Genomic DNA, 18775 nt, shown 5'->3' with positions numbered 1-18775 from the left:
GGTCACGTTGTGTAAAATCTCTGGGATTTTTTTCATTTCACAACCCATCAGATGCTATTCCCCCCTCCCCTGCCTTGGGAGGCACCTTTCTACATTCTACAATTTTGACTACTTTAGATACTTCATCTGAGTGGAATTATGGAATATTTGTCTTAGGGCTGACGTGTTTCACTTAGCATAATGAACTTGAGTTCCATCCATGGCAGAGCACAGGATCAGGTTTCTTTTTTTTTTTTCCAAAAAGGTTTAAACGTTTGTTCAAAAGGCACAGGGAATGTTCCCATTTGCTGGTTCACTGCGTCAATCCACACAGTGGCCAGGACTTGAACAGGGCCAAGGCTGGGAGCTGAGGATTTGCCTCCTGTGTGGGTAGCAGGGACTCCACGTACTACCTCCTGGGGTCCACATCAGCAGGGAACTGGAATTGGAAACCAGAACGGGCATTGAGCCAAAGCAGTCTGATACGGAATACAGGCATCTTAACTATGAGGCCAAACACCCACAGCCTTGGATTTCTGTTTTTTAGGCTACATATTACAGTACAAATATATAGCACATTTATTTTATCCATTCATTTAAAAAGTGCTTCCACTTTTTAAAAAAGATTTATTTATTTGACAGACTGATGGGGAGAGAGGGAGAGACAGATCTTCCTTCATCCATTGGGTCACTCCCCAAATGGCTGCAACAACCAGGTCTGAGCCAGGAGCCAGGAACTGCATCTGGGTCTCCCCCACAGGCAGCAGGGGCCCAAGTACCTGGGCCAATCTTCCACTACTTTGCCAGCATTTTCCAATCCAGCATTAGCAGTGAGCTGGATCGGAAGTGGGGCAACTAGGACTCAAAACCAGTGCCCTGATACAGGATGCCAGCATTGCAGGCAGCAGCTTAACCTGTTGAGCCGCAGCATGGGATCCTCCACTTTTTTTTTTTTAAGATTTTTTTTTATCTACTTGAAAGTCAGTTACACAGAGAGAGGAGGAGATGCAGAGAGAGAGAAAGAGAGAGAGGGAGGTGCTCCATCCACTCGCTCACTTTCCAATTGGCCCCAATGGCTGGAGTTGTGCTGATCTAAAGCCATGAGTCAGGAGCTTCTTCTAGGTCTCCCACATGTCCCAAGGACTTGGGCCATCTTCTACTGCTATCCCAGGCCATAGCAGAGAGCTGGATCGAAAGTAGAGCAGCTGGGACTCGAACCGGTGCCCATATGGGATGTTGGCACTGCATCCGGTGGCTTTACCTGCTACGCCACAGTGCTGGCCCCACATTATAGTTTTTATTTGCATTTCCCTAATGACTAATGATGTCAACTATATTTCCATGTGTTTCTGAGCCATTCATATATATCCTCTTTCAAAAAATTTCTCTTCTGATCCTTTGGCCCCTTGTTTAATTGGACTGTCTTTTATTATTGAACTGAATCAGTTCTTTCTATATTCTAGGAACAGGCCCCTTATCAGATATATTATTTACAAATACATCCTCCCATTCTGTTTGTCTTTTCCCATTCTTGATGGTGTCCATTGGTGCACAAAAGTTTTAAATTTTGACACAAAGTTCAATCCATTCGTTTTTATTATTCCTTGTCATTTTAGGTCACATGTAAGAAACCACTGCACGTTTCAAGGTCATGAAGGCTTACACCTGTGATTTCATCCAAGGGTTTTATGGTTTTAGCTCTTAAATTTGGGTCTTTTAAGGCTTTTGCTTTAATTTCTGTATGTGGTGGTCTGTTTGGGTCATTTAATTTATTATACAATAATATATTTTACAACATATAATTCTATTTTATACAATAATTTATAATAAATAATATAATAAATCATAAATTAATTTATAATAAATAAATATTTTTTAAAAACTATAATGAGAAAGCCACCTTACGTCTACCAGATGTGCTGCACTAACAAAGATAATAGAAGGGTGGTTGAGGAGGTGAAGAGATGGGATCTCTCAGAAATTGGTAGAAATGTCGAACGATGCAGATGCCTTGGCATACCATCTGGCAGTTGCTCAACAAATGAAGCAGGTTGCCCTGTGACCAAGCATTGCGCTCCTGGATACCAAGATAAATAAAAGCATATGTCTATGTAAAAACTTGGGCACAAATGTCCACAGCAACATTGTTCATAACATCCAAAAAGTGCAAACCCAAATGTCCACCAACTGTTGGATAAATAAGACATGATATCCTCATACAATGACATATTTTCAACAATAAAAAAGTAATGACCAACAGGGATGGACCTTTGAAATACTATGCAGCAGAAATCCACTTCAAAAGACAATATACTATAGAATTGCACTCACACAAGTTGTTCAGAATAGCTAATTTTACAATAAGTAGATTACGGATTGCTTAGAGTAGGAAGTTAGGGGGAAATTGGAAGTGACTGTTAATTGTTACTAGGTTTCTTTTTGAGATGGTGAAAATGTCCTAAAATTGTACTGGTGACTGCACAACCCTGTGAATATACTAAAATTCATTTTGTGGACTTTAGATTGATTAATTATACGGTATGTGAATTATAACCCAGTAAAGTTGTTACCAAAATGTTCAGTGCTGAATAGAACATGTCTCATTAAGGTATTGATAATTAGAATATGCAGTGCAAATGAACAAGAAACAGACGGGTGACAGGCAGAAGTAAAGTTGACAGAAGAGCTGTCAAGCATTTGAGGAAATTCTGAAACTTACCATAAATGAGAGGAATCTGTAACAATGAGATACTACCATGTGTTTAATAGAGCGACACAGGGTGATTACTCCTGGAAACGGTGTGGTTTTGTGATAAATTTCATGGGAGTGTAGACTTATGTAACCTGGAGGGAAATCCAACTACTACTTGTAAATTTCAGTATATGAGTATGCTACGCGCCAATAAATGAACCTCTATGTAAAGTTTAGTATATTTGTTCGAACATGTATCTTAAATCAAACAAATCAAATAAACATCTCAAATAAATAAATAAAGCTTAAAAAAAAAAACTTTGAAGCTCCGGGTACTTCGAGTACTCCCGCCCTCGGGGGGCGGGGCTGTGTCTACTCTGGGAATTCTGGGAAATGTAGTCTGGGTCTGCGTGGCCCGGAGGCGCTTCCGCTTCCGGCCGGCTGTGCTGGGGAATTCTGGGAAGTGGTTCGGGGTGACTGTGCTGCCCGGGGTCCTCTAAGCCTGGGCACCGCGGCGGAGAGCAGAGGAGCGGGGAGCAGCGGCCGGCTGCGGAGCACAGAGGTGGGCGCCGCCCGTTGCCGTTCTGAGCAGTCTGTCCCGATTTGAGGGTCTCGGGGCTCCCCCCCACACTAGTCAGTCGTGCCATTTCCTAGCAATGTAGTGTTCTGTTTTCATTTTAAAAATATTGTATTTATTTATTTGAAAGGCAAAGTTAGAGAGCTCGTCCATCCGCCGGTTCGGTCCCCAGATGGCCGGCACTGCTAGAGCTGCCCCGATCCGAAGCCAGGAGCCAGGGGCTTCCTCCGGGTCTCCCACGCGGGTGCAGGGGCCCAAGGACTTGGGCCATCCTCCACTGCCTTCCCAGGCCACAGCAGAGAGCTGGATCGGAAGTGGAGCAGCCGGGACTCGAACCGGCGCCCATATGGGATGCCGGCTCTGCAGGCGGCGGCTTTGCCCGCTACGCCACAGCGCGGGCCTCAGAGTCTGCAGGTTAATTAAGCCGTGCCTCATTCTCATCTTTGAAGTGGAGTCTGTCATCCTGCCACCTTCCCATAGGCGAACTTGACCGCGCACGCGCTGCCAGTTCTCTCTCACATTCCAGCATTGGCTGCGAATCAGATTTTTTGTTAGGTAATGGCCACAGTTTCTCTCTCCTCCCCGCGCTGTTCCACTGACGGCCCAAAGGCACCCTCAGCCGTGCATCCCGAGAGGGACACTCGAGGTTCTGCTTCTCAGACGTTTACCGCAGGCCTCTACAAGGGCTGTCGGCACTTAACAAAGTTGACGTGCATTGCCACCGGGCATGGGCGCCGGTTCGATTCCCGGCTGCTCCACTTCCCATCCAGTTCTCTGCTATGGCCTGGGAAAGCAGCCCAGCCTACGAGTTTATCTATTTTTCAGGCTCCACATGAGTCAGGTCACATGACACTTGTATTTCTGTGCTCGGTTCACTTCACTGAACGCCACGACCGCATTGTCGTGGACGGCAAGACTTCCATCCCTGTGCATCCAGAATGTCTCCCCTACCAGCTGATCCTGTTAGCGTCAAAACCAAATCGAAAGCTGTCACTATCATGTTTCGGTAGTGGTGTATACTTCCGGTAATAAAGGGTCCCTGTTCCTTACACTCATGTTTTAAGATTCTCACGCATTTGCTGTTACTTTTTGTTTGTTCCTTGCACTGCCAACGAGAAGCTAATCTCCGCGCGTGTCCGAAGACGACTTCCGGCCAGTGACAGGAAGTCATGAAAAGGATTCTGGGAATTGTAGTTCATGAGCTCCAAGACTTGGGAGATTTTTCTCTTCCTTTTTTCTCCCTCTACAAGGGCGGGACCTGGCTCTTCCTCCTCTTTGGGGTTTTGGGAAATGTATTCCAGGGCTCTGTCCGGAAACAGTGGGCGGCCGCTCGGAGCGGGGGCCGCGGCGTGGGTGCCGCCCCCAGCCCCGCGGCCTTCTGGGAAATGGAGTTCGGGTCTTCGCGGCCACTTCCGGCCGGCGGAGGAAGGCCGCCATCATTCTTCCGGTCCGGGAGGTGAGTCGGTCTCGCTGCCCCGCGACCCGGCCGGGCCTGTTCAGCCTGAGCGTGGGTGGCCGTGGGCGGCCGTGGCGGCCGAGGGCGGCGGCCGGCGAAGTCGCGGGGCGGAGGGCGGGCGTTCTGAAGATGGCGGCTCCCTGCCCCGCTCCCCGGCCACGTCCCGCGCGTTGACGCCGCGGCGGAGCTGCTGTGACGCGTGGAGGTGCAGGTGGAAGCGGGACAGGGCGCGTGAGAGGCGACTGCGAGGTGGCCCCGGGTGGCGGGCGGCTCTCGGCGTCTGGACGCGAGGCCGGGTCCGGACCTCTGCCCGTGCGCGCCGCCGCCTCGCGCGTTCCCTCGCGCGGGTGCAGCCGCCGGGCGCCCACGCGTGCCTGCACCGGGGCGGATGCGAACTGCCAGGGACATCTGAGCGCTCCGGTTCCGACGCGTCCTCCCACGGCCGTGTGGTGTTGGAGTCCTGCCGCATGTCTGGTTTTAAGGATGAGAAAAGTGAGACAGAAAAAGTGTAGGCGGCTTTGCCGCAGTCGCTCAATAGTTTAATATGGGGCGGGCGCTGTGGCGCAGCGGGTAGAGTCGGTGCCCGCATCCCATAGGGGCGCCGGTTCGAGTCCCGGCTGCTCCACTTCCCATCCAGCTCTCTGCTGTGGCCTGGGAAAGCAGTAGAAGATGGCCCCGGTCCTTGGGCCCCTGCACCCGCGTGGGAGACCCAGAGGAGACTCCTGGCTCCTGGCTTCGGATCTGCGCAGTTCTGGCCCTAACGGCCACCTGGGGAGTGAACCAGCAGATGGAAGACTTCTCTCTGTCTCTCCCTCCCTCTCTAGGTCTACTTTTCAAATAAATAAATAACTAATTAAAAACAAATCTTGGACTTAAAAAAAAAAAAAAAAAAAAACAAGGATTATTCTGTTCCCCAGGGTTTTTGCAGTGTTTTCTCGCAGCCCGTTTTTGAGGGTACCTACAGACGTGTTTGTCTTCAGCTTTAAAAGACAGCTTGTGTCATGTAAAAAATGTTTTCGTTGAGCACAGAAAGCTTGACTGGGCAGCTGCCGTCTTCCTTCCACTTTTCTGTAATACTCCATTGTTTGGTCTCCTCGTAGTTACACTGTTAGTTTCAATCTACTGTCGTTTCTTTGAGGTGTGAACTATATTTCTTTCTGGGAGTTTGAAGGTGGTTCTTGTCGTTTTCAGTTCTGGGTGTGTTTACTTCCTCTGTTGCATTCCCGAGTGTCACTGTAATTTGTTAATTGAGGAGAGCCCCAGGAGGCTTCAAAAAATTCATGAAAAAATAGAATTGAGAGAATGCACATTTCCAGTGAACACTCTAGAAGCCCCTTTATATTAATTTTATTTATTGTTCTGAAGTTTATTATGTTGGGAATTTTCTATATGTGAACTCATGCCTTTCATCAGTAGGAAAGCCTTAGCAGTTCTCTCTCTCTTTAAAGATTTATTTGAAAAGCAGAGTTAGAGAGAGAGGAGAGAGAGGAAGGGTGACAGAGATCTTCCATCCACTGGTTCACTCCCCAAATGGCTGCAGCAGTCAGAGCTGGGCTGATCCGGAGCCAGGAGCCAGGAGCTTGTTCTGGGCCTCCCATGTGGGTGCAGGGGCCCAAGTGCTTGCTTGGGGCATCCTTCGCTGCCTTCTCAGGTACATTAGCAGGGATCTGGATTGGAAGTGGAGCAGCTGGGATTCAAACTGGTACCCATTATGGGATGCCGGTGCCACAGGGCCACCCCCAGCAGTTATCTTTCTCTTTTTTTTTTTCCAAGGTTTATTTATTTATTAGAAAGAGTTACACAGAGAGAGAAGGAGAGGCAGAGAGAGAGAGAGAGAGAGAGAGAGGTCTTCTGTCTACTGGTTCATTCCCCAGTTGGCCACAACAGTCAAAGCTGTGCCGATCTGGAGCCAGGAGCTTCTTCCAGGTCTCCCACGCGGCTGGAGGGACCCAAGGACTTGGGCCAGCAATGGTCCTGGCCTTCTCTTAGCGTATAACTGATAGAATTGAGGCACTGGGATTTTTAATATTCCTGAGGTTATATAAATGCTGTCACTTTCAGAAATCGAACCCAGGCACTTCATTACAGTACCTTCTTTCTTTCAGTCCATATGTGTGTGTGTGTGTGTGTAAAATATTTATTTATTTTATTTGAAAGAGTTACACAGAGAAGGAGAGGCAGAGAGAGAGAGAGAGAGAGGTCTTCCATCTGCTGCTTCACTCCCCAATTGTCCACAACAGCTGGAGCTGTGCCGATCCAAAGCCAGGAGCCAAGAGCTTCCTCTGGGTCCTCCATGTGGGTGCAGGGGTCCAAGGACTTGGGCCTTCTTCCACTGCCTTCCCAGGCCATTGCAGAGAGCTGAATCAGAAGTGGAGCAGCCAAGATTTGAACTGGTACCCATATGGGATGCCAGAACTGCAGGTGGCAGCCTTAGCCACTACGCCACAGTGCCGGCCCCCTCCATATATGTCTTTTTTAAAGACTAATTTATTTGAAAGAGTTACAGAGGGAGATATCTTACCCACTGCTTCATTCCCCAAATGGTCTCAATGGCTGGAGCTGGGCCAGGCCAAAGCCAGGAGCCTGGAGCTCCATCCAGATCTCCCACATGGGTGCAGGGGCCCAGGTGTGTTAACAGGGAGCTAGATTGGCTGGGTCATGAACTGGTGCCCGTATAGCATGCCATTATCACAGGCGGTGACTTAGCCCACTATGCCGCAGTGCTGGCCCCTTGTCCACGCACTGTTACTCTGCCTCTCCTTTCTTCCTGTTCTGAAGACTGGACACCTGCGTATCAGGAGAACTCGCTTGGCCATGCAGGCTGTTCACTGCCTGACAGCACTGAGCCGGCACGGGTAGGAGCCAGATCCCGTCCACGCTCTGCTGTCAGGCTGCGCGTGGCTGCCTCTGGAAGAGGGGGTACCTTGTGTAATTTCTGGAAAGACCCATGTGGCTAATGGCAGCTCTGACGTGTGTGTCCTGTGGATTTTTGTCCTTCCCCAGTTATGCCCTCCCGGGAGTCCGAAGTTCCCCAGGAGGAACGGGAGAAAATGACCAGGTTTCAGGTAAGATCTGTGTCTGCAGCTGTGGTTTTGTTTTTAAAAAATTAGGTTCACCTTTTTTCTCATCCTTCATGATGCTGGTCGCAAACAACAGGTCTTTCAGTGCGTGTCGTGGGCCAGCTGTCCATGTGTGTGTGGCTTTATGATCTGTACTGGTTTATAAAGCAGTCTGGAAAAAGGAGCGGTGGAGACGATGGCCGTCACTTCCCTTTCCCGTGGGCCTCTTCCCTGTACATCTGTAACTGCTTATGTGCAGTCAAGGATAGGGGAAACTTTGAACTGTTTTCCTTGTTTAACTGTATCACCTGCATTTTAAGTGGTTATATCTTGTTCTATTGAATTGCAATATCCTTTTAAAAAACTGATTCCTTGCTCGGACTTTCAGATTTTATTGTTTTAAGAAACGGTGCAGTGACCCTCGGGGTTGTGTAAGCAGGTGTTCAAGTGTGATTCATCAGACAGAGGAGAGCTATGTATTTTTTCTTCCTGTGTGTGAATGGGCATGTATATTTGTTTTAGTCACCTGTTTCTTTCCTGTATTAATTTTTTTTAACAAAATAACTATGTATATAGTTTAAGGTCCAGTTAGTGCATAAACACCTCGCCAACCTATCTGTCATTGCGTTATTCTTCGGAGTGCTGTGTGAGGCTGCAGGTGATTTATCTCCAGACAGGAAGAAATGGAAGTGGATACATCATATAACTAACATCTCCCCACAGGTAGCCAAACCTGTGGTCTCTGAAGCCTCTATTGGGTTAGGGATTTCTGACATTCTGTTTTCAGGAATGGAAAAGGTAGATAGGGCAAGGGAAGTTTCCATTCAGAGGGCTGCGTGCATACCATGGATGTGTCTGACTTGACCTTCTGGAATGATAACCCCAGTGCTTCTACTGTCCCCATCTCTGGGCCTGTCTGTTCTTTACTGGCTGTGGTACCTCGATGCTCAAGCACAGCTCTGCTGTGAGTGTTTTAAGTGCCCCTAGAGCAAAAAATAGGAAGTATCTTGGTATAAGGCAATAGCTGACTGGTGGGCTATGCTTAAGCTTGAGGCAGAGATCAAACAGCTGACATTTCTGTTCAGATTAGTAGATGCATACAGTCAGATTGGAATAGGAGTATCATAAAAATGAAAGTAAATTTATTTTTAAAAGATCATAACTAATAATTAGATGTGTGCAAATGTTGGGGCTTCTATTTATTTAATTTAGATTGCCAAAAGATTTTTATTTATTTATTGGAAAGACAGAGTTACAGAGAGGTAGAGGCAGAGAGACAGTAGTCTTCCATTTGCTGGTTCACTGCCCAAATGGCTACAATGGCCAGAGCTAGGCCAATCCGAAGCCAGGAACCAGAAGCTTCTTCCGGGTCTCCCATGTGGGTGCAGGGGCCCAAGCACTTGGCCCATCTTCTACTGCTTTCCCAGGCGACAGCAGAGAGCTGGATTAGAAATGGAGCAGCCGGGACTTGAAATGGCGCCCATATGGGATGCAGCACTGCAGGTGGCGGCTGTACCCACTATGCCATAGCACCAGCCCCCAGAAAACTTTTTTTTTTTTTTTTTTAAGATTTATTTATTTGAAAGAGAGAGAGAGAGATCTTTATCTGCTGGTTTGCTCCCCAGATGGCCTCAAAAGCCAGGTCTGGGCCAGACTAAAGCCAGAAGCTTCATCTTGGGTCTCCCACTTGGGTGCAAGGGCCCAAGCACTTAGGCCATTTTCTACTGCTTTTCCCAGGCCATGAGCAGGGAGGTGGATCAGAGGTGGAGCAGCCAGGACTTTAACTGGTGTCCATATGGGATGCTGGCGTCTTAGGCAGCAGGTTAATCTCCTACGCCACAATGCTGGCCCCCAAAAGATTTTTCTCAAGAGGGAATTAAGATCTGTTTAGTGAGGGTCTAGAGACTAAAGAAAACTTTGGCTCTCCTTTGTGAAATGTTATTTGGCTAAACCTTCTAAGAGGAAGGTCTACCATTATTCAAGAATTTTTAAAGTGAATATTCTATGGCATTTGTAAAAGAATCTGCAATATTGATTATGGATAAAAATTTGTAATTAATTATATATTACTTGGGTTGGGTAAAGGTAAGTCATTCCAAGAATACTGTTCTACCCAGTCGTGAAATAGGATGAAAGTGATCATCATCATGATAGGAATCGCTCACATTGATTAAGGCCTTGTGATGTGCCAGATACTATTCGGAGTGCTTTATACCTGTTCACTCATCTCATCCTGTCAGCCACCTTACGATTCAGATGCTGTCACAGAGGAGAGCTGGTGAGATAGCGAGCAGTTAAGGAATGCGTGCAAGGCCCTCTATTTAATAAAGGGCAGGGCTTTGAAATTTGAACTCAAACAGCCTGACTCCGGGACTGGTGCCCTAACTGCCTGTGAATGTGACAGTAGATGGGTATGGTGGGTGCCTTGAGCCACTTACCTGTTACAGAAGGCTGCCTGGAATCTAAGTTTTTTTGTCCTCGTTATCCTTCTTGGTACTGCCCTTCCTCTGGAGGCTGGTGGTGTGTTTTATGTTGTAGGAGGCTGTGACGTTCAAGGATGTGGCTCTGGTCTTCACCAGGGAGGAGCTGGGGCTGCTGGACCTCACCCAGAGGAAGCTATACCGAGATGTGATGGTGGAGAACTTCAAGAACCTGGTCGCAGTGGGTGAGGATGGCCCCCGACACTGGGAGTCACCTCTGTGTCCTCAGGTGTTCAAAGCTTTGGACCTTTGGGAATGGCCTCCTGCTCTTGACAAAATGTTTTCTAATCCCTGGGGAAACAAGTATTGTTTTTTCTGGTCTTTCTGCTCAGGCAAAATGCTATCCTTTTAAATCACTTGTTTTCAACCAAGGGTGATTTTGTTCCTAAAGGACATTTGGTAGTTGATTGTCATAACTTGGGGAGGAGTGCCATTGCAATATAGTTGGTAATGGCCAGGGACATTAAACCTCCTGCCGTGCACAGGATAGCTCCCATAGCAGAGATTCACCCATTCTAGACTCCCTGTAGGACCACAGTTGAGAGACCCTGTTTTAAATAGACTGTCAATGGGCAACTTAACTTCTGTACTTTTTCTTATAAGTACTTTGTTCATATTATAATTGTGACCCGTGATGGGTTGTGAAATCAACCTTGTGCATTATATTGACAATTATTTCCATGAAATTGAACAATTTCAATTTAGATAAGGATAGAAAATATCAGAATTTGTTATGAAAGACTTCTGACATTACAGCAAAAACTGACCATCTTCAGTGAGTGGTATGAGAGACAGGGTTGGAAGTGTGATGAAAACAGATGTTGGCTAAATCTAATCTGTCTGATCTATCTGTGGCTGCAGCTAATTTGATCTGTCTATTAGCTAGGCCATGGCCTAGTCTGACTAGTTCATGTTCAAAAAAGTTCTTAAAATATGAGTTTAGAGGTTCTGAGGATTATATAGGTTCTGAGGATTTGGACAAAGATGTGTTTTAGTTGTGTGTTCACCCTAAATGTATATGTAATCTTTTCATAGGGCATCTTCCCTTCAAATCAGATATGGTGTCCCAGTTGGAAGCAGAAGAAAGGCTTTGGAGGAAGGAAGCAGAGACCCAAGGAAGGGGACGCTCTGGGCAGGACCACACGGCTGTTCTTTCAGGTAGTCGCTGGTCTGCTTCTCACGTCCGCGATTGCCACCCTCGTCCAGTGCTGCCATCTCTCACCTGGGGTGTGATAGCACAGCTCAGCGTCTCACTGTTCAGCCAATGCGTTGTCTCACCTCGCTTTTCCCTGCCCTCCATTCTCCTGCCCCTCACTTCTTCACTTTTCACCCTCTTTTCTCTCTAAATGCATATTCCTCATTCTACACATGTAAAAACTAAAGTAAAAATTAGATATTCGTGGCCCCCACCTCAGAAACAGAACAGAGACGATTGTCTGTTCATATGATAGACCAAGCTAGCCCCTGCATTTTGTATCTGATGGATGCAGTCTGTTCTGATGTCTGTCTGCCTTTTTAGGTCACCATGCTGCGTCACTTTTGATGTGTTCCGGAACATTACACCCGCTTCACTTTACTGGGTTTCATTTTCATGCATACACAACCCTGAGATCTGTGATCATTAGTGTTGTTATTTTTTCATTTTTGCATAATATAGCAAGTCCTTTTTTTACCCAATCCTATGACATTTTCTTTTTTAACTTAACATAGTATGTTTCAGGGTTTTATAACCCTGCTCTGTGTACAAATAATATTTTACAACATTGTATATTGGTGACAGCCCAAGTTAAAGGGTTTGTTTTTATGAATCTTAAAAACAGCTTACAGAGAATGGAGACAACTGAACTTCATGTCCCTCTTAATTCTAGAAATAGCTCATAGGTTTACAATACACTAGAATAGTTCATGGATTTTTTTTTAAACATTCTTTTCTAGTGAATGTTGAACATAATTCTAATTCCTTATATAACTTTGATGAGTAAAGATTCAAACCTAACATCAGAAAATAAAAGCTATTCCCAATTTTCAGAATGTATAACTGAACTATTAAATGTGGTCAACACTTGTATGCCAGCATTACAGTTCATCTGGTCCCATGTAGTAACATCAGGTTGGCTACTTCCTGGTGAAAACTGCTTCATCCATGCAGCCAACGTACCACTTTCTCACTCTCCTTACACTCGTACCTGAATAATCCTATGACCTAGCAGTAGTTAGCAGTTTAAATTGACCAGCTCCAGAAGTCTAAAGACACTGACATACCTGAGGACATGAGGATAGTCCTGACTAGGAAAGGGTGGAATATATATATATATATATATATATATATATATATATATATATATATATATTTACTTATTGGAAGGGCAGAGTTACAGAGAAGTAGAGGCAGAGAGAGAGAGGGAGGGAGGGAGAAGCCTTCCATCTGCTGGTTCATTCCCCAAATGGCCACAATGGCTGGAGCTGGGCCAATCCAAAGCCAGGAGCTAGAAGCTTCTTCCAAGCCTCCCACACAGGTACAGGGGCCCAGGACTTGGGCCATCTTCTACTGCTTTCCCGGGCAATAGCAGAGAGCTGGATCAGAAGTGGAGCAGCCAGGATTCGAACAGGCGCCCATATGGGATGTCAGTGCTGCAGGCCAGGGCTTTAACCCACTATACCACAGTGCTGGCCCCAACAGTAGGTTTTCTAAATGAGTCACTTTTACCTTTTAGAGTTAGAAGCCTGTTGACACCATTCATTGCTTTCACTTGCATGAAACATGAGAGAAAGATAAATAATGTTATAAGGACAAGGTCATCCTTATGGCTTAATAAGGCATTCTCCTTTGGCCTTAGGGTAAAATTCGGATATTTCTGAAGAAAGAATATGTATTTACCTGTCCTCATCTCTGAATATTTAATTTTGATAGGTAGCAAGAATCAAAACGAATTGGAGACTCTTCGAAGATTGGCCTTAAAATACCTTTTACATGAGGAGTTATCCTGTTGGCAAATCTGGAAGCAGGTTGCAAGTGAATTAACCAGGTGCCTTCAGAGGAAGAATTTCCAGTTAATAAAAGTTGATTCTATGCAGGTTTCTGAAAATGAGAATGATACAATGAGTCATAAAGGAGATAGCTCCAGTAATACTGAAAACCGAGAGTGTTCAGATTTGAGGACTCAAGATTCTTGTCAGAATAGTTGTTGGCATGCAACACAAAATCAGAGTAGAGGTAAGCAGATTGACAAGCAAAGTGACCTGCATGTGTGTGAAGACTTCATTGAGGAATCTTCGTGTAGTGAGCAGATTAACACTGCCGCTAAGTGGAAACCCTACAAAGGTAAGGAATGTGGCAAAGTTGGCATCAGTGATGACACGAGTCAGCAGCTGCCCGTAGGAGAAAAACCACACCCATGCCATGAGTGTGGAAAGGGGTTCTGCTACAGCTCAGTGCATCCCCTTCGCCAGAGTGTTCACCCAGGAGAGAAGTGCTTCAGCCAGAGTTCACATCTGGAAATTCATCAGAGAATTCACTCAGGAGAGAAACCAAATGAATGTCGTGAATCTGCTGATTACTTCAGGAAGAACTCTCTTCACTCTCATCAAGCTCATCATACAGGAGAGAAGTGCTACCGCTGTGACAGCTGTGGCAAGGGATTCAGTAGCAGCACGGGGCTCATTATTCATTACCAAACTCACACTGGCGAGAAACCGTATAAGTGTGAGGAGTGTGGGAAATGCTTTAGTCGGCGTTCAAATTTTCAGTGCCATCAGAGAGTCCACACTGGAGAAAAACCCTACAGATGTGAGGCATGTGGGAAAGGCTTTACCCGGAATACAGATCTTCATATCCATTTCCGAGTTCACACGGGAGAGAAACCCTACAAATGTAAGGAGTGTGGTAAGGGCTTCAGTCGGGCCTCCAATCTCCAGGTCCATCAGAGTGTCCACACCGGGGAGAAACGATTCAAATGTGAAACGTGTGGGAAGGGCTTTAGTCAGTCCTCAAAGCTTCAAACCCACCAGAGAGTCCACACTGGGGAAAAACCATACAGATGTGGTGTGTGTGGTAAGGGCTTCAGTCAGGCCTCCAATCTCCAGGTCCATCAGAGTGTCCACACCGGGGAGAAACGATTCAAATGTGAAACGTGTGGGAAGGGCTTTAGTCAGTCCTCAAAGCTTCAAACCCACCAGAGAGTCCACACTGGGGAAAAACCATACAGATGTGGTGTGTGTGGTAAGGACTTCAGTTACGGCTCAAATCTGAAGCTGCACCAGGTAATCCATACCGGAGAAAAGCCATATCACTGTGAGGAGTGTGGGAAGGGCTTCAGTTGGAGATCAACCCTCAATGCTCATCAGAGAGTCCACTCGGGAGAGAAGCCCTATAAATGTGAGGAGTGTGCGAAGAGCTTCAGTCAGGCCATAGATTTCCAGGTACACCAGTGAGTTCATACTGGAGAGAAGCCATACACGTGTGGTGTGTGTGGTAAGGGTTTCAGTCAGTCCTCTGGGCTTCAGTCTCACCAGAGGGTCCACGCTGGGGAGAAGCCATACAAATGTGACGTGTGTGGAAAGGGCTTTCGGTACAGCTCGCAGTTTATATACCATCAGAGAGGCCACACAGGAGAGAAACCCCACAAGTGTGAGCAGTGTGGTAAGGCCTTCAGTCTCCCCTCCAATCTTCAAGTCCATCTAAGTGTCCACACTAGGGAGAAACACTTTACATGCACGGAGTGCGGTAAGGGCTTCAGTCAGAGTGCACGTCTTCAAGCCCATCAAAGGCTCCACACTGGAGAAAAACCATACAGATGTGATACATGTGGGAAGGACTTCAGCCACCGCTCACGTCTTACGTACCATCAGAAAGTCCACACTGGCAAAAAGCTTTAGCAATGAGAAATGTGTTACTGACTTGTCAGAGTGCACATCTTCATTTCTTTCTGGAGTCCATGTGGCAATAAACCTTACACCTATTAACAGTGGAAGGAAATTCTTCAGACTCAGAATTTTCCTGATCATTAAAATGGTGACACAGAACCAGAGAAACAAGAATAGAACTCTCCTTGGGAGAGGAGTAGAAATTTGGCCCTCTTGGTAAGAGTCAATTAGTAGAAATTATATTTCAATGTGAATAATTCCTAAAGACAGTATGTGAAAGGATGTTTTCCATACACTGACTAACTGGGTTTGTTTTGTTTTGTTTTTAGTTTGTATTTATTTTGGTTAGGGAGAGTTGCATTATTTTTCCACTAATTTTCCTTTTATATTTAGAGCAGCCATTATTTTTACTAAATCTGGAAAGCTATGAAAAATGAATAAAATTGCTGATTAAAATTCATGTAGCTAAGGACTCATAATATTGTTTCATATTGCATGTAAGTTAAAAATTAAGGGATAGATTCCACAGAGATGAATCTTTGAATTTCAGAAGTAAATAGGAGGCTGGCACAGTGGTACAGTAGGTTAATCCTCCACCTGTGGTGCTGGCTTCCCATATGGGCGCCGTTTCTAGTCCCAGCTGCTCCTCTTCCAATCCAGCTCTCTGCTATGGCCTGGGAAAGCAGTATAAGATGGCCCACGTCCTTGGGCCTCTGCACCCACATGGGAGACCGGGAAAAAGCACCTGGCTTCTGGCTTTGGATTGGCACAGTTCTGGCCATTGTGGCCATTTGGGGAATGAAACAACGGAAGGAAGACCTCTCTGTCTCTCTGTAACTCTACCTCTCAAATAAATGAATGAAATCTTAAAAAAGTATACTTACGTAATATAGAGTATGTCCACTGCATCATTGTTTAATGGCAAGAGTAGAAATAACCAGATTGCCAAAGTAGTTGATGGTTTACTAATACTGGATTGCTATGGAAACATCACATGGGAGAAGGTAAATTTGTAGGTATTGAGGTTGGAAGATGTCAAGAATATATTGACTTTAAAAAGCACAAAAGAAATTTTTAAATTTAAAAAAAAATGCAGGAAGGTGTTACTAGTTATTTCCAAATTATGTGGCTTTTGCTTCATATATTTTTCCATTTAAACATTTTGAAAACACTTCATAAAAATGGAAAGTTATATAGAATCTCATACCTGCAGACACTCCAGGTGTTCATGTGATTGAATCATTCTTTCCACATGCATGCTCACATGGCGTATTGATACCCATGTGTACACATGAGAACTTTTACAAACCACATGAGTATATTAAAGATACCTTGTCCCTTACATGAAATAAGTATGTTTCTCTAAGAGCAGGGAATACGTACACAACTACAAAACAGCATATTTGTGGAGGACCCAATATTCTTGTATCAAACAACTAATGCCAATGATGATATTTGAATTGTAAGGTCTTCCAAACAATTTTCCTCATTCCGCATTGGCACTTAAACCAAATGCAGTGTCCCAGTAGCTCATGAAGAAAACTATCTGATAGAAAAATGGGAAGATCAGCATGTGCATGTGACAAACCAGGAGTCCAGTATGTCTAGCTGATAGGAAGGATTGGCTCCTTGGAAAGTATAGTTGGGGAGCTCTGCTGGTACCAACAATGCCACTTCCGTTTGCCTCATTTTCTTCTTGTACCTTCTCAGGGAGTTTGACAAAATTCTCACACCATCATGGACCATGCCCTGTGGTGCTTCTACAAGGTCCAAGACATTTTAGGAGAAACTAACAAATCAGTTAAGAATAGTGCTTACAAAGAGAAACTAATCTTTCTTGTTCACTTCAGCCGTTTGCTAGTTAAATAACCACAGGAAAGATGCCTAACCTCTCTGCCAACTTGCCTGTATCTCCAATGTTGATGATAACATTTCTTAGTTCCGTTATAAGGAGAAAAAAGCCTATGCCTAGCATATTGAGAATTGTACAGTGTTTATTTTCAACGTAGATGTTGCTATTATATTTCTGTTTATATTGTTACTAAACCAGGGATAAGTAAACTGTAGGCTGCTGACCAGATCTGACCTGTATCCCATTTTTGTACAGCCCAAGAGCTGAGATTTTACATTTTTATGGTTACAAGAAAAAATGTGCTATGGAAACCATATGTGGCCCACAAAGCCTAAAACATTTAATGTCTGGCTCTTTGTAGTTTACCAGACCCTGAGCTAAGCAAATTTCATTTGCTAAAACCAGTGCTTCTGAGAAAAGCATGATAATACAGGTAAGTGTTATCTCAGTTCAGCACTTACATCTTCCAGATTTAAGAAGTAAATCAACTTTTGAAAATACCATCACATTTTTAATGGAAAGTTCTGACTGTGTGTGGCACTGTATGTCTTCCTGAGTCTTTTCTGTTAGTGTAACAAAATACCTGGGACTGACTGCACCTCTAGAAAGATTGTTGGTTTGTGGATGTGGAGGTTGAAAAGTCCAGCACCAGTGGCCAGAACTGGGGAGGTGCTTGTGCCGTTTCACTTTGGGGTGGAGAAAGTAGAAAAGTTTGGTACATGAGGAAGAAGCACAGGCCTTTCTTTATAATAGTGCCCTTGTAATTAATGCAGTCCCTTGAGAGCAAGAATTCCCTCCTGCCCAGTCCTTGGAGAAAGGCATGGATCCTTCTTACTGGCAAACCCCACCCCTCTTTTTTTTTTTTTTCTTTTTTAAGACCCCACCACCAGGGCCGGCACTGTGGCATAGTGGGTAAAGCTGTTGCATGCAGTGCCGGCATCCCATATGGATGCCGGTTTGTGTCCCGGCTGTCCACTTCCGATCCAGCTCTCTGCTATAGCCTGGGAAAGCAGTAGAAGATGGTCCAAGTCCTTGGGCCCCTGCACCCACGTAGGAGACCTGGAAGAAGCTCCTGGCTCCTGGCTTCGGATTGGCTCAGCTCCAGCCATTGCAGCCATCTGGGGAGTGAACCAGCAGATGGAAGACTCTCTCTCTCCCTCTCTCCTTCTCTCTCTGTGTAACTCTTTCAAGTAAATAAATAAATCTCTTAAAAAAAAAAAAAACCACCACCTAATTACCCCCACCCAGGGACCAAAGCTCCAGCACAGGTTGGGAGGATGTACTCAGACTAAAGCAGTGTATAATGTGTAGTTCATCTGCAGTACCATGAGCACTCACAGATGCTATCGCTCCATTTGTTTCGAATGAGAAAATTTAGATTTGTGGGATGAATTGCCTTCCCACAAGTTATAGTAAATGGTACAGCCTGTTCAACTCAGCCCTGTCTGAGCACTGGTTTGAGTCCCAACTGTTTGAGGCCAAATCCTTGGGCCTCTGCACCCACATGGGAGACCGGGATGAAATTCCAGGCTCCTGGTTTGCATCTGACTTTACTACCACTTGGGGAGTCAACAGCAGATGGAAAAATCTCCCTCCCTGCCTCTTTTTTTTTTTTTTAAAGATTTATTTATTTGAAAGAGTTACACAGAGAGAGGAGAGGAGGGGGGGGGGCATCTTCCATCCGCTGGTTGACTCTCCAGATGGCCTCAACAGCCAGAGCTATGCCGATCTGAAGCCAGGAGCCAGGAACTTCTTCCAGGTCTCCCACGTGGATGCAGGGGCCCAAGGACGACTTCTACTGCTTTCCCAGGCCATAG

The 18775-nt window shown here is 45.6% G+C and overlaps 1 protein-coding gene across 4 annotated transcripts; it reads left to right on the top strand.

Annotated features, from left to right (window-relative positions):
• Positions 1-5063: 5063 nt before the first annotated feature.
• LOC133747796 (zinc finger protein 227-like) lies at positions 5064-18551 on the top strand. 4 transcript variants are annotated; one of them, XM_062176135.1, is made up of 5 exons: positions 5064-5196; positions 7708-7769; positions 10302-10428; positions 11279-11401; positions 17320-18551. In XM_062176135.1, exons 1-5 carry the CDS (start codon positions 5172-5174, stop codon positions 17337-17339), a joined length of 357 nt encoding a protein of 118 aa, XP_062032119.1. In that variant the 5' UTR covers positions 5064-5171; the 3' UTR covers positions 17340-18551. The 4 variants fall into 4 exon arrangements, with proteins under 4 accessions (XP_062032119.1, XP_062032118.1, XP_062032116.1 ...); XM_062176134.1 differs by having other exon boundaries at positions 5068-5196; positions 10302-10472; positions 17320-17399; XM_062176132.1 differs by lacking the exon at positions 17320-18551 and adding an exon at positions 13155-16209 and having other exon boundaries at positions 5068-5196.
• The last annotated feature ends 224 nt before the right edge of the window (positions 18552-18775 follow it).

This window comes from Lepus europaeus, chromosome 19, assembly GCF_033115175.1.
Source record: "Lepus europaeus isolate LE1 chromosome 19, mLepTim1.pri, whole genome shotgun sequence".
Lineage (NCBI taxonomy): Eukaryota > Metazoa > Chordata > Mammalia > Lagomorpha > Leporidae > Lepus > Lepus europaeus.
Note: the sequence above shows the minus strand (reverse complement) of the source record. Positions and strands in the feature narration are given on the sequence as shown.

Bases quoted from the DNA above. Each gene is read 5' to 3' on its own strand.
- LOC133747796 (XM_062176132.1), top strand. From the start codon at position 5,172: ATGTCTGGTTTTAAGGATGAGAAAA. The intron at 5,197-7,707 runs GTGAGACAGAAA...GTCCTTCCCCAG, and splicing joins TGGTTTTAAGGATGAGAAAA to TTATGCCCTCCCGGGAGTCC. The intron at 10,429-11,278 runs GTGAGGATGGCC...ATCTTTTCATAG, and splicing joins CAAGAACCTGGTCGCAGTGG to GGCATCTTCCCTTCAAATCA.